At 43.8% G+C, this 15,068-nt stretch overlaps 1 protein-coding gene across 16 annotated transcripts in view; it reads right to left on the bottom strand.

The window, feature by feature from the left end:
- Nucleotides 1–3,276: 3,276 nt before the first annotated feature.
- Nucleotides 3,277–15,068, bottom strand: part of LOC118394062 (membrane-associated phosphatidylinositol transfer protein 2-like) — an 86,693-nt gene continuing 74,901 nt past the window's right edge. For 5 of the 16 annotated variants that reach the window (XM_052461512.1, XM_052461516.1, XM_052461515.1 and 2 more), the window contains 10 exons: nucleotides 13,911–14,075; nucleotides 12,509–12,811; nucleotides 11,364–11,512; nucleotides 11,145–11,261; nucleotides 10,922–11,038; nucleotides 10,541–10,689; nucleotides 9,666–9,815; nucleotides 9,357–9,537; nucleotides 9,026–9,154; nucleotides 3,277–8,911 (listed from right to left, as the gene is read on the bottom strand). In XM_052461512.1, the coding sequence (XP_052317472.1) occupies nucleotides 8,552–8,911; nucleotides 9,026–9,154; nucleotides 9,357–9,537; nucleotides 9,666–9,815; nucleotides 10,541–10,689; nucleotides 10,922–11,038; nucleotides 11,145–11,261; nucleotides 11,364–11,512; nucleotides 12,509–12,811; nucleotides 13,911–14,075 (1,820 nt within the window). In that variant the 3' untranslated portion in view covers nucleotides 3,277–8,551. Of the gene's footprint in view, nucleotides 8,912–9,025; nucleotides 9,155–9,356; nucleotides 9,538–9,665; nucleotides 9,816–10,052; nucleotides 10,270–10,320; nucleotides 10,458–10,496; nucleotides 10,690–10,921; nucleotides 11,039–11,144; nucleotides 11,262–11,363; nucleotides 11,513–12,508; nucleotides 12,812–13,910; nucleotides 14,076–15,068 lie in introns of those variants that run through there. The other 11 variants (XM_052461518.1, XM_052461519.1, XM_052461520.1 and 8 more) reach the window with 10 other exon arrangements.

The raw sequence follows: 15,068 nt of genomic DNA, 5'->3' as shown, positions 1-15,068 counted from the left end.
ACCACTTCTCAGTTCCTATTCTTCCTGGCTGACGTTTTGGTCACTTTTGTGGTGGTGGGGGGGGCACACAGCCCTCCTTGGGCTCGCCAGAGGTAGCCTGACTGCCATTAGGTACCAAGATGAGATCCTCAGACCCCTTGAGACCATATGCTGGTGCAGTTGGCCCTGGGTTCCTCCTAATGCAAGACAATGCTAGACCTCATGTGGCCTCATGAGTGTGTCAGCAGTTCCTGCAAGAGGAAGGCATTGATGCTATGGACCGCCCGTTCCCCAGACCTGAATCCAATTGAGCACATCTGGGACATCATGTCTCGCTCCATCCACCAACGCCATGTTGCACCACAGACTGTCCAGGAGTTGGCGGATGCTTTAGTCCAGGTCTGGGAGGAGAACCCCTAGGAGCCCATCCGCCAACTCATCAGGAGCATGCCCAGGCGTTGTAGGGAGGTCATACGGGCACGTGGAGGCCACACACACTACTGAGCCTCATTTAGACTTGTTTTAAGGACATTACATCAAAGTTGGATCAGCCTGTAGTGTGGTTTTCCACTTTAATTTTGAGTGTGACTCCAAATCCAGACCTCCATGGGTTGATAAATTTGATTTCCATTGATCATTTTTGTGTGATTTTGTTGTCAGCACATTCAACTATGTAAAGAAAAAAGTATTTAATAAGAATATTTCATTCATTCAGATCTAGGATGTGTTATTTTAGTGTTCCCTTTATTTTTTTGAGCAGTGTATTATCTTTGTTTTTCAGGCTGATAAGGGGAGAAGGAGAGATCAATTGAGGAGATTGTCAGTAAAGAGAGACACCAAGAGATCAACAAGTTAAATGGAAAACCATCAAAGGCCACGTAGCGGTGTGTGCTTTTGGGGGTTAAAATAAAATCTTGTCTTCTACCCCCAAAAATGCCTACCTAACATTTACACTAAAATCTTGTCACAGCAAGCCACAAAGGGAGACGGAAACCTCTTTCAGAAGAAACTAGGATTGAACAGGATCACACCTGATGCCAAAGTTATGGTAGAAAGGAGGAAGGAGCCATTTATACTATTCTATATAGATAGAACAGGAGAATCAAACTCCAGTGAATGTTTGGCTGTGACATGATCACTACATGTCTCCAAAATGAAAGTGAAAAACATCCCTTTCTGTGCATATCTATGACTGTACTGTGACTCAATCATATGATTTTTGGTCACACTTTAAATTAAGTTTAGCTAGACTTTACATTTAATTGCTCAAGTTAAATTCAGACCACATGTAACCATGCCAGCCCAGGACCTCCACATCCGGCTTCTTAACCTATGGGGTCGTCAGTAATAAAGCCACTTTTGTGTGGAAAAACTCATTCTGATTCATAGGCCCACCAACTGGGGAGCCAGGCCCATCCACACCTGGGCCCCTGGCCAATCATGTGAAATCCATAGGTTAGAGTCTAAAGAATGTATTTCAATTGACTGATTTACGACTAAACTCAGCAAAAAAAGAAACTGCCCTTTTTCAGGACCCTGTCTTTCAAAGATAATTTGTAAAGATCCAAATAACTTCACAGATCTTCATTGTAAAGGGTTTAAACACTGTTTCCCATGCTTGTTCAATGAACCATAAACAATTAATGAACATGCACCTGTGGAACGGTCGTTAAGACACTAATAGCTTACAGACGGTAGGCAATTAAGGTCACAGGTATGAATACATAGGACACTAATGAAGCCTTTCTACTGACTGAAAAACACCAAAAGAAAGATGCCCAGGGTTCCTGCTCATCTGCGTGAATGTGCCTTAGGCATGCTGCAAGGAGGCATGAGGACTGCAGATGTGACCAGGGCAATAAATTGCAATGTCCGTAATGTGAGACACCTAAGACAGTGCTACAGGGAGACAGGACGGACAGCTGATCGTTCTCGCAGTGGCAGACCACGTGTAACAACACCTGCACAGGATCGGTACATCAGAACATCACACCATCACACAGGTACAGGATGGCAACAACAACTGCCCGAGTTACATCAGGAACGCACAATCCCTACATCAGTGCTCAGACTGTCCGCAATTGGCTTAGAGAGGCTGGACTGAGGGCTTGTATTCCTGGTGTCTGGTGAGGACCTGCCTTACATCACCGGCAACGACATCACCTATGGGCACAAACCCACTGTCATTGAAACAGACAGGACTGGCAAAAAGTGTTTTTCACTGACGAGTCGCGGCTTTGTCTCACCAGGGGTGATGGTTGGATTTGCGTTTCTCGTCGAAGGAATGAGTGTTACACCGAGGCCTGAACTCTGGAGCAGGATCGAGGTGGAGGGTCCGTCATGGTCTGGGGTGGTGTGTCACAGCATCATCGGACTGAGCTTGTCGTCATTGCAGGCAATCTCAGCGCTGTGCGTTACAGGGAAGAACTCCTCCTCCCTCGTGTGGTACCCTTCCTGCAGGCTCATCTTTACATGAACCTCCAGCATGACAATGCCACCAGCCACACTGCTTGTTCTGTGCATGATTTCCTGCAAGACAGGAATGTCAGTACTCTGCCATGGCCAACGAAGAGCCCGGATCTCAATCCCATTGAGCACGTCTGGGACCGGAAATGTCTGGTAACTTGCAGGTGCCTTGGTGGAAGAGTGGGGTAACATCTCACAGCAAGAACTGGCAAATCTGGTGCAATCCATGAGGAGATGCACTGCAGTACTCAATGCAGCTGGTGGCCACACCAGATACTGACTGTTACTTTTGATTTTGACCCCCCCCCCTTTGTTCAGGGACACATTATTACATTTCTGTTCGTCACATCTGTGGAACTTGTTCAGTTTGTCTCAGTTGTTGAATCTTATGTTCATACAAATGTTAAGTTTGATTAAAATATATATGAACTGTAACTCATTAATCTTTTAAATTAGTGCATGTTGCGTTTATATTTTTGCTCAGCATAAGTCTATTTGGGGGGGATAATTATCCTTGACCATTGCTGTGTGCATCGGATATTTACCATTTCAGTCTTACACCTGTCATTAAAAGAATGTTGAGACAAGAACCCACACATTTAATTTCTGTTCTTCATACTTACTTTATACACTGTACATGGAAACACAAAGAATGGGTAAAATAACTGTCTAAAACTTCAGAGTAATACAAAGTATGTTGATACTGTATATAGCCAAGGTATTGGGACATTTTTACAGCCAGGTAAGGTCATTTTGACGCGATCAAATTCAGTCAGCATTGCCATTTCAATAAGCGTGAGATGAAACATTAAGTGCAGAGTGGAGGCTTGATATGATACGGGTGCAAGTAGTTTTATTTGTAATATATTCCTATGTACATTTATACTATTTCCCTGTCGATACAACCAACCAGACATAAAAGTCATACCAACGTCTCATTGGTAAATAATGGTCATTGTCAGTGACCATACAACAAATTCTACTGGAGGATTATTCCAGAGGCATGAGTCAGAACAGGGAAACAGCAAATTTAAGGCAAAAAGGGAAATGTACTGTAAGGCCTGTGGTAATATCTGCATTTGCCAGTAGGATAACTATGGGGATTGTTTTTGTGTAGAGGTGTCTTGAGTTTAACTGATGATTTCACAGATCTACCTTTACATTCTCCAGGTGTCAATGTCCAGTTGACTGATACAATATATCTGGAGCAGGATGATGCTTTAAAGAGCATCCATGTAATAATTGTTAGAAGGGTGCATGTTTTCTTTTAGCTGGATGTGCTAAACTGTCTTATCCAATTTCACTGTCAGGATGCACAGAAAGACTCAGTGTTATCTACAGAGAAAACCATGTGGGTTGCCCTTAGAGTTATGTGCTACTTAAAGAAAAGGTAACCATATCATATGAACAGTGACTTGAAGCATGCTGCAGTATCAGTTACAACTGCATTTCTTTACCACACAAGCCCCTCCAGCTCAACTAACTGCATATTTACCATGCCTGTTGCATGTTTCTGTATTTGGGGCAATGCTTTCAGAGTCCCCCTGGAATGTGCCTATAGCCGGAAATTGAACAAGAATAGCATGATCTCATATATGTATGAGATTAATTGGTGGTTATCTAAGGATTCTAGAACATTGGGTTCACAATAGCCTCGTTCAAACATTGTGCTAACATGCAAGTTTTATGATTTGATCAATATGATCCAATCACTATCTGATCAAGGTGTGTCGCTTCTAGATATTGTATTACAATGAGGGAGTTCTGTTAACCTGAGCTTCTGTGCACTGGTCTATGGCTCGTGAAGTGAACGGGCAAAAGCGATGAGGGAGGAGCGCCCTTCTAAATATTGAACAGTAATCTGCGCAGCTCGGCCATGTTTTCAACAAGGAAGCATGCTGTATCATCCAGAAACATACAGCTCTTTTTCCTAAAATATATGTTCAACTTTTCAAACTAGTTTTCATTGGGAAGGCAATCACAACCACAAAGCAATCACTTTTGCATGCCAAAAAACACAGAATCCTACTCATTACTTCACGTGCTTTATCTAGCCTAGGCTACATCACTTCTGTTTTGAGCAGACTGCAAACTCCTCCCACTGGGGGTAAACCTGGCCAAATAATTGAATCCCATCAATGGCTTCATTTACACAGGCAGCCCAATTCTAATATTTTATTTAATCTAATTGGTCTTTTGACCAATCACATAAGAAAACGATCTGATGTCAGTGGTCAAAAGACTAATTAGTGGATTTTTTGTTGTTGTTGAATTGGGCTGCCTGTCTAAACGCAGCCAAAGTGCCTCATCCTGCCACTGTGTTCGCATTGTGAACAGATTAGCTGGTGCCTCCCTGTATGCAAAATATTTGACAGCTATTCTTTCAAAAATATTTATTTATTTTAAGACAATTACTGATGCCATAAATCAACCGTGCTACCTGTCAATAATTTGAGGCCGTTATAACGATGATTTGATTATCCATATCTGATCATCCATACCCTTGATTGATATTCAGACACAATGTGGAAGGTCTGATGACAATCAGAATGTGAACAAGATCAGGACAAAGTGTGAATGTCAGTGCCAGGTTGGCTGTGTTCGCACAGGCAGCCCACTTCTGATTTTTTTTACAATTTGGTCAGCTCTATTTCCCTTAATTGGCCAAAATATCAGAAGGAGTCTGCCTGTGTAAATACAGCAGTATAAATAGGGCTATAGACAGTCTGGTGCCACATTCATTCCCTACCAGAGCAATCTGTTTAGATGGAGACGACCCCAATTCACCATGATGGTCCTCCCTCCCCATATATCCCTCACACAGTCTTCCTTATTTTCCCAGGATCACGTAAGCAATGTAATAACAGTTCAACCAAGATGTCATTTGTCGAAACAATTTTCTATGATCAGGTTTATACCCGTATGTCTCAAATTACACGGCACCAAGACATTCTGTTTGTCTACTTCTGCATGTGCCTGCTTAACTGATTGTCGATGCATTGTGGAATTCTTTCTCTATGGTGGATCTGCTGCTGTGGCATGCGTGTGGGTAATATTGAACCTTTTCACTAACATTTCAATTCTCATTGGTCGATTACTGTTATAGTTCTACACAGGTTTGAAACAAGGTAGTACAAATCATTTCAATGATAAACTGACGGTCAATCATCTTAAATTATTAATCAACATTATTGAACAAATCTGAACTCTGTGTTCCTACTTTCCAAATAATATTTTTTACATTATCTACAAATTGTTCATCGGAGGCTTCAACAAATGACTTCCAATTGAACCTAAATAGTATTGTCTATGTGCATAATCATTCAGTGCCTTATTTACAGCTTAGGAAGTGATTGTATTTCATATTTTCTAAATATATCGTACAGTGCTTTCGGAAAGTATTCAGACCCCTTGACTTTTTACACATTGTTACGTTACGGCCTTATTCTAAAATTGATTAAATTATTTTTTCCCCCGTCATCAATCTACACACATATCCTGCAAAAACAAGTTGTGTGCAAATAAAAAAAACAAATATAAAATGTACATTATTTACAAGTATTCAGACCCTTTACTCAGTACTTTGTTAAAGCACCTTTGGCAGTGATTACAGCCTTGAGTCTTCTTGGGTATGGCACTACACGCTTGGCACACCTGTATTTGGGGAGTTTCTCCCATTCTTCTCTGCAGATCCTCTCAAGCTCTGTCAGGTTGGATGGGGAGCGTTGCTGCACAGCTATTTTTTATTTTATTTTTTTACCTTTATTTTACTAGGCAAGTCAGTTAAGAACAAATTCTTATTTTCAATGACGGCCTAGGAACAGTGGGTTAACTGCCTGTTCAGGGGCAGAACGACAGATTTGTACCTTGTCAGCTCGGGGGTTTGAACTTGCAACCTTCCGGTTACTAGTCCAATGCTCTAACCCCAGGTCTCTCCTGTTGGAAGGTTAACCTTCACCCGAATCTGAGGTCCTGAGCGCTCTGGAGCAGGTTTTCATCAAGGATCTCTCTGTACTTTGCTCCGTTCAGCTTTCCCTCGATCCTGACTAGTTTCCCAGTCCCTGCCGCTGAAAAACATCTCCACAGCATGATGCTGCCACCACCATGCTTCACCGTAGGGATGGTGCCAGGATTCCTCCAGATGTGACCTTTGGCATTTAGGCCAAAGAGTTCAATATTGGTTTCATCAGACCAGGGAATCTTGTTTCTCATGGTCTGAGAGTCCTTTAGGTGCCTTTTGTCAAACTCCAAGCAGGCTGTCCTGTGCTTTTTACTGAGGAGTGGCTTCCGTCTGGCCACTCTACCATAAAGGCCTGATTGGTGGAGCGCCACTGTGTTCTTGGGGACCTTCAATGCTGCAGACATTTTTTGGTACCCTTTCCCCAGATCTGTGCCTTGACACAATCCTATCTCGGAGCTCTACAAACAATTCCTTCGACCTCATGGCTTGGTTTTTGCACTGTGGGAACTTATATATATGTGCCTTTCCAAATCATGTCCAATCAATTGAATTTACAGGTGGGCTCCAATCAAGTTGTAGAAACATCAAGGATAAGCAAAAAGGATGCACCTGAGCTGACAGCAAAGGGTCTGAATACTTATGTCCTTTACATTTGCAAACATTTCTAAAAACCTGTTTTCACTTTGTCATTATGGTGTGTGTAGATTGATGAGAAAATTAATTTCAGTAATTTGATCCATTTTAGAATAATCCATTTAAAATGTGGCAAAAGTCAAGGGGTCTGAATAGTTTCCGAATGCACTGTAATAATAGCAGATGCATTAATACAAGTCTTGTGATTTGCATGATCAGTCAATCTGGTAGAAATACAATACTGTGCAAGGCAAATACCTCTGCTGTGTATTGGCTGCTGCGAATGATTGCTTGAGAAAACGAAACACTATGTAGTTAACAGAACTAAAACACTTAAGTTCACAAAAAAAGTATATATATATACACATTTATATCCATCTAAAAATAATTAAAAACTGTATCCTGAATGTGAATCTCCTCCGTGTGAAGAGGATACTAGATAATGGCCCCTTGGTAGACCTGACCCCAACTCAACAAACAATATTATAGACAAGCCTTGATCATCATCAAATATACAATCAATCATCCCAAACGAGGACCACAGAGCAGTTTCAGCCTGTCTCAAAGGACATCTTGGATTCAGCTTATCCCTTCACATATAGTATACAATTTCATACGGCCTACTTTGGCACATCACCTTACAGTAATACAAGTTTGCCCTGAAAGTGATATCTATAAATACACCTGTTGTGTAGGCAATGATTGCAGTGGCCTATAGCTAATGTAACATTCTGTATGATAGCACAGACAATAATTGGGTTCTCAACTGTAACCAAAGAGCAATTGGTACACAAACCTGGGAGTATTGCAGTATCTGAAGAAATGCCATGATTCTATATTGGCTGTATTTGTGTGGTTCTGGGAGACTGTAGACTGCCACGGTGCAAGGAGGATAAAACACACCTGTATAGCCCAGGGTGGAAGATGGGGAACATTGATCTATCAGGACTTAACCCAAACCTGCAGCATGGGGGCGCTGAATTACAAGAGAATGGAACCAGCTCCACTCTGAAGCCCCAGTCCAGGACACACACTATGTATATTGATATGGTATTACAGACATTGGTAAATAAACACTTAAACAATATGCAACTTTTTCTGTAGCAACTTTTGCCATTGTTGGCCAATGGTTTGTGTGTTGTGCATGCATGTTATTTGCTTAAATAAGATGCTTCTTTCAAGGCTTTTCTCCATTGTATCACTGTTTGAAGTAAAAAGAACCTCTGAACGTATATTTTTGTTGATTCAGGTATGCTGATGGTGTCGCTTTACAAAGACTGGTTCGTAGCACCTAAGGTTTTCAATGCTGTATTCTCTCATTCTACTTCCTGTCTATATATAGAGCCTTGAAAGCCTACTTTCAGCATCTCTCCCATCTTGAAATTACTTGTCATCTCAATTTTTATTTATTTTATTATTTTGCAGGCTTTCCCTCCTTTCTCATTTTCATCCTCTTCTTCTCTAACATTGCACACTCTCCTTATTCTCCCTCTCTTATCTACCTCTCTAACCCTACTTTGGGTTGAAAATCCCAGGTTCCAGCTTTGTGCTGCCACTGCGGCCCCAACAGCCTGCTGCCATGCTCATGCTGCGCTGGGCTGGTCCCGGGCCGTGCTGGCTGTGGCTGTGGCTGTCTGACTGGCTCTGTGTGCGCTCTGGTCTGCTGTGGCCGCTGCCGGTGGACGAGCTGGGGGCCGGCTGGGCGGAAATGGTGCGCAGCAGGTGGTTCCGCTTCCGCAGAAAGTCGCTTTTTGCACCCAGACCAAAGCTGCCTTTCCGTAGGACCATGCGGGCACTGCTGGTCTTTGGTGGCCGGGAGCGCTGGTTGTACTCCAGCTGAGAGAGGTGGGTCGCATAGCCCTCAGTAATGAACTGTTGGGACAGGCAGGGGAAAGGGACAATCATAAAATGTAATGGCGTGCTGCATATAGTAAACTTCAGGACCAGGACTAAACTCAAAATGTCAGAAGTGCATGTGTATCGTACCTGGCACTGAGCTTGCATCTTCTTGGAGGGTCGGCCAATGATGTAGATCTGGGAGGGAGAGAGGCCGATGGAGGTGTAGACGGAAATGTCTTTGGTAGAACCGTAGCCAGCAAAGATCTTCATGTGAGCCTGTGGAACCAGACAATTACGTGTCATCTATAAATTCTGAACAAGACAACGGTTTGCCCCATCTCCTCAATCATCTCTTCTCCCTTCATTGTCCCCCACCATTCCCCTTAGCCCTCAACTACTTTTGAACCTACCCCCAGCCTGTTACCCACCTTCAGTCCCCTCCAGAAACCCACCACCCAACCCCCACTCCCATCCTGACCTCCATGAGTGACTTGAGGAAGTTGGCCTTGTGTCGGAGTGGGTCGTGGACCAGGCCGTCACAGAAGGACACGATGCCATGGGGAAAGTTATGCTGAGACAGCCAGGCCACCACTCTCTGCTTCTGCATGTCTGGACGCCCTGTCACATAGACGATCAGATAGCCCAGGTCCTGCCAGTGCCTGGAAAGAAATCCAACAGTATAAGAAAGAGTGGAGAGAGTACAATACAATTATAGAAACAAAAGCAGATATCAATCATTTTGGTGGTTATGACTATCCACCAAGTGATGATGCCAGGTGCATATTACCTGACCACGTCGACTGCTCCGGCGCGCACTTTGGGGTCGCTTCCCATGATGGACACACTGGCAGCAAATGAGCCGTCTATACTGAACACCACAAACTCTGTCCCACGGGGAAGCACTGTCAGGTAGCTGTCTGCAAATGTGTGGTCCCCCCTGGCAGTGATGGGACACAAAATAATTTCATGATGGAGGAGGAGAGACTAATACAAATGGAAAGAAATTAAGAAACAGAATAAAAAAATATATTAGAGAAATGTAAAAGCGAGGTCAACACGTATCAGGCCTCAGGACTGGATTGGCTGAAAGAGGCCATAGAAGAGCGTGCCATAGATGCCAGTCTCACCTGACCTCCAGTTTGACCGGATAGACACCAACCCCCAGTCTCACCTGACCACCAGTTTGACCGGATAGACACCAACCCCCAGTCTCACCTGACCACCAGTTTGACCGGATAGACACCAACCCCCAGTCTCACCTGACCACCAGTTTGACCGGATAGACACCAACCCCCAGTCTCACCTGACCACCAGTTTGACCGGATAGACACCAACCCCCAGTCTCACCTGACCACCAGTTTGACCGGATAGACACCAACCCCCAGTCTCACCTGACCACCAATTTGACCGGATAGACCACCAACCCCCACCCCCAGTCTCACCTGACCACCAGTTTGACCGGCTAGACACCAACCCCCAGTCTCACCTGACCACCAGTTTGACCGGATAGACACCAACCCCCAGTCTCACCTGACCACCAGTTTGACCGGATAGACACCAACCCCCAGTCTCACCTGACCTCCAGTTTGACCGGATAGACACCAACCCCCAGTCTCACCTGACCACCAGTTTGACCGGATAGACACCAACCCCCAGTCTCACCTGACCACCAGTTTGACCGGATAGACACCAACCCCCAGCCGTTTGCTCTCTGGGATGATGAAGTACACGCGGCCGCTGCTGTTGGTCAGCTCCGTGTCAAAGTACACCCAGTCTCCAGATGGGGGCTGGGTCATGATGTGGATGTCCACCTGTAAACATAGAGATATACGACTACTATGAACACAAACACATAGGATTTGCACATACATGTGCTGTGTGTTGGATTGAAAACAAATACAGATATGACTCATGGATGGAGGGATTAGTACATAATATGGGAGGTATATATATATTTGTATATAGGCCTTTGTGTTACACACATACTGTTTTCATTGTTGTAATGATAAATAAAAATAATGATTGCTGAGAGAGAGGGCCCACCTTCTCCCCTGTCAATGTGACCATGTCAAGAGGTCCGTACATGAAGCGGCCAGTCACAATCTGCTGCCCATCTTCTGTGAACACTGCATCGTTCACACGATGATTGGCTGTCACATTCTGTCAAAGACACACACTCATGAATAGATTGAGACCATTACAGTGTTAGCCTATAGAATGAATCTCTTCAAGTGGTCAACACTGTTCTGATTGGACCAGACCGTACCCTGATCTTGACGTGGGTTCTCTTCCTGAGCCACTTCTCCCGAGGTTTGGATGGAGTGAACTCTGACACCTCCTTACCATCCAGCTCCAGTATGCTGGAGTTTTCATGCCTCATCACCTAAAAGAAACATATAGATGACCCCATACCTACTCACCATGCCTAGACGAGTGTAAAGGGGGCGAGAAGCACAGGCCATGGATGATTGGGGGGCGAGTTTACCTGTCGCAGCAGGAAGGACACTACATCCGTGGACTCCCAGTAGGATGCATGGAAGAGGTGCGGTAGTGCCACTGTGGGAAAGGCTGTCAGGGCATCAGGGCAGTACAAGGCAAAGTCCATACGCTTGGTTCCCCACCAACGGGCTGCGACTGCACAGTGAGAGGGGGTACATGGGTAAGGGTGGGGTGGCATGGGGGCAGAGGGGCAAAAACATCCCAATACACACCCCTGGAAAGGTAAAAACATTAACCGTTTTAAGGAAGACTGCATTCATTCATAAACCACTATCAAATCCCAGATAGTCCACAGCAGTTCCTCAGTTAGAAGGGAAGTAAGACAGGAGTTGAAGAGTGTTACTCCCAGCTGACAAAGCTTTGAAACAAATATAGGAGGGAAGATAATGTTTATGCAATAATGATATTGTTAAAGTTAGTACAAGAAACATGAGTCAATGTTAAAGCAGCATAGTTATTTGTATTAGTATATGAAACATGAGTCAATGTTAAAGCAGCATAGTTATTTGTATTAGTATATGAAACATGAAGAAACGGGAAGATGGGATTAAAAAGACACCAAATAAAACTGAACTAAGTGGATTCACACTGGGACTGTCACTGATCAATTCATGTTTGCCTCCAGAACCGGCTGGGACAAAAATATCTGTTGAACCTTATCTGTTACAGTGTCCATAGGGCTCCACCACATGGCAGTGGTAAAATTGTGTGATGGTTTTATAAACATATCTTCCATTTTGTTGGTGGTGGACTTCTCATGAACTCACCTATATTCAATGGTGTTAACTGCAGAGACTGGCAAATTGGGCCAGTAGCCTTCCCGCTATATCATTTGGATGATGGGTATGTTACACTTTTAAAGTGTAAGGTTTGTTGGGACTATTGTATACAATAGACATATTCCACCAGGGAAGAGGGTTGGGGTCAGTCCTTTCAGAGCAGAGTTCATCATAGAAACAGAGAGGGAGAGTGAGTCAAGCTGGGAGATTTCTAGGGCAGCCAAGAAGCATATTGAAAAGAGATTGATTGCACAATAAATTAGGATTTAAAGAGGAGGAGGATAGGAGTCAGTAGTAGCCTCAGCCTGGCTTTGGTACGGAGTTGATAGGGTCCACTCCCTTAGAAGAATACCTTGATCCACCTCTGCCTGGGAGTCCAGGGAGACCAGGTCATATATGGTATAATCCTGGCCAGCTGACAGGTGTCTCTCTAACTGACCAGAGCCACAGGGGCTTACACCTCTGTTAGCGTCTGGGTCTGCCTCTGGGTCTGGTTGTGACCCGTTGTCTGTGTCAGTAGATCCTCGGACTGGATCAGTCCTTTCTTTTCTATGGGATTTAGGGGGGCTTCTCAGGGATAATTTGGTTTGTGATGTCAGGGCGATTTGGGACAAAAGGCTGAGTTTTTTGGTTTGGTTAATTTGGCATGGTTGTGCTATGGGAAACAAAACAAAAAGAAAGAAACCAGGTGAAAATTATTGATGATAATGACAAAGGAAATTGGTGTCATACTGTATCATGCAGTTCATTCCAGTTTACAAATATACATGTGAAGTACTTTTGCTACGAGCTGCATTCACAACCTGAAAATGTATTCAAAACAAAATATTCAATTGAGTGTCTGATTGGTCCTCAGATGAACTGAAACAAAGGTTATAATTATTTATTCAACAAAACCCTTTTTCATACTTTTTTCCCACAACATACTGTGCACTTAGTTTTGTTGTATTCCTGAACAGTGAAAACGTTTTCCATGGCATTTCTTCCAATAACCATGAACTAGAAATGATCTCATCAACGCACTATTGCAACTTCCCAACTGAGTACATTGTTAGTAAATGTTTTTAAAGCCATGTGATACTTCTGTAGGTGTTATTAGGCCTTATATAGGACATATCCACTACTTTGGGAGAAAATCTTTATATCAAACAACAGAAGCTTGGTTACCTAGGCAGACAGTGCGACAGGGAGCGAACAATGCAGGAATGATTCAGCTAAACGGGTCTCTACATGCATGGCAAACATTAAATAAATGCAGAACGCAGCCTTTGCATTTATATTCAAACAATGGGTCAGAGTAAGACAGACACGCAGTGAAAGGAGCTGAGCTTTGGTTTCTTTAGTAGTAGAGTGATAATCTTCTGGCACATTGTATTTGAACAATGGACAACGTCCACTGTTTGCTCCCTCTATGATGAAGGGGCTTAGAGCAGTGCAATCCATCACAGGTGTCATAATGTGTTGGCGCTAGCTAGCAGGTAACTATGTGGTTATTCCGTGAATGCAGGCACAACTGGGTCCCTACAGAGCCGCTCGGGATCCGGTGCACTGAGTGATGTGTGCAGTCTGAGTAAGGACAGTTAGAATGAGCGAGAGAGAAAAGATTGAGAGGAGATTGAAGGAGTGCGGTGGAGTAGGAAGAGGAAGATAGAACAGGACAGAAAAGAAAAGAGGGGGGTCGAACTAAGGAGAGAGAAGAGATTGACTGAAAGAGGAGTTGAGAGAGAGATACTTGTGGTAACGAGAACACTTACTGTTGGCTATGTTGGTGGCAGTGTAACTGTCTGCCATTCCTGAAACCTGGCTGGCAATGCTGACCTCACTGGCCCTGCGCAGGCCCCGGCAGTGGGGGCCCGTAACGGGGGAGGAGGGGTACGAACTGTCCATGAAGACACCACCATGAGACTGAACAACATCCGCTATTGAGTCGAAACAAGGAGATCCCATTAGACATAGACAAGACAAGAGGAGGATGAACAGCGAGGGAACATGATGAGAAGGAGGGGGTTGCAACCAAGAAATGTGATGGACCACACCAAGGTTTCAGAAACCAGCAGGTGCCAACATCAGATTTCTTGGACAATCAGTGAGTGATCAGATAGTGGACTGATTAATACAACAGCATGTTAAAAGTGAGATGTTACTCCATTGGTTGTCACAGCACTATGCCTCAAAGATTTTAATATCTGTCAAATGATTAGCTGGATTATTATTACCATGTATAACTAAAGTGGTAACAGTCTCATTTAGTATGTGAAGCTAATCAACATGTTGTTGTAACAAAAAAGTCAGGAGATACTATATTCACCACCATCACAAGCAGAAAAACACAAGGATACACAATTACAATGCAAGGGGCAGGGTTCCATGATTCAAGCCGACATCTGAGCAACACAGTCCGTTTAGCTTCCAAGCCTCAGATTTGGCTAAATCTACCAGAAGACATTTATGGTTTATATGGAGACCTTTGCCTACCACCTTAAAACACAATCCCCAACTCTTGTATATGATGCTGAGGAGATGCTGCGGCAGCAAAGAAACCACATCACAACAACGAGTGCAGGAAGTGGTACGCTATTCTCATACCATTACAAAGGACATAAATCATTTATGGTATTAGCGAAACACAGCAAAACAAGGACAGACTCTTCCAGGTCAAGGTTTCATTCACTGTGGAACCCATTGCAGTCTCTGTAAATCATAAAAATGTTTAGAGATTCTGAGGGCCATGCTAATGAGCTATAATAAAGGCAATGGTCTGAATCCTGCAGAATGAGGGCTCATATAGGACATGATTGACCTGGAACAGCCAGTAATGTGACCCCAACTCTTGAGTGGGGTAACATTCCCAAAGCATTCTAATATACCAGTATTGGTAAGGGTGTGAAAAAATACACACAGACAAAGTCAGT

Source organism: Oncorhynchus keta, chromosome 14, assembly GCF_023373465.1.
Source record: "Oncorhynchus keta strain PuntledgeMale-10-30-2019 chromosome 14, Oket_V2, whole genome shotgun sequence".
NCBI lineage: Eukaryota > Metazoa > Chordata > Actinopteri > Salmoniformes > Salmonidae > Oncorhynchus > Oncorhynchus keta.
This window is presented reverse-complemented; position numbering and strand designations above follow the sequence as displayed.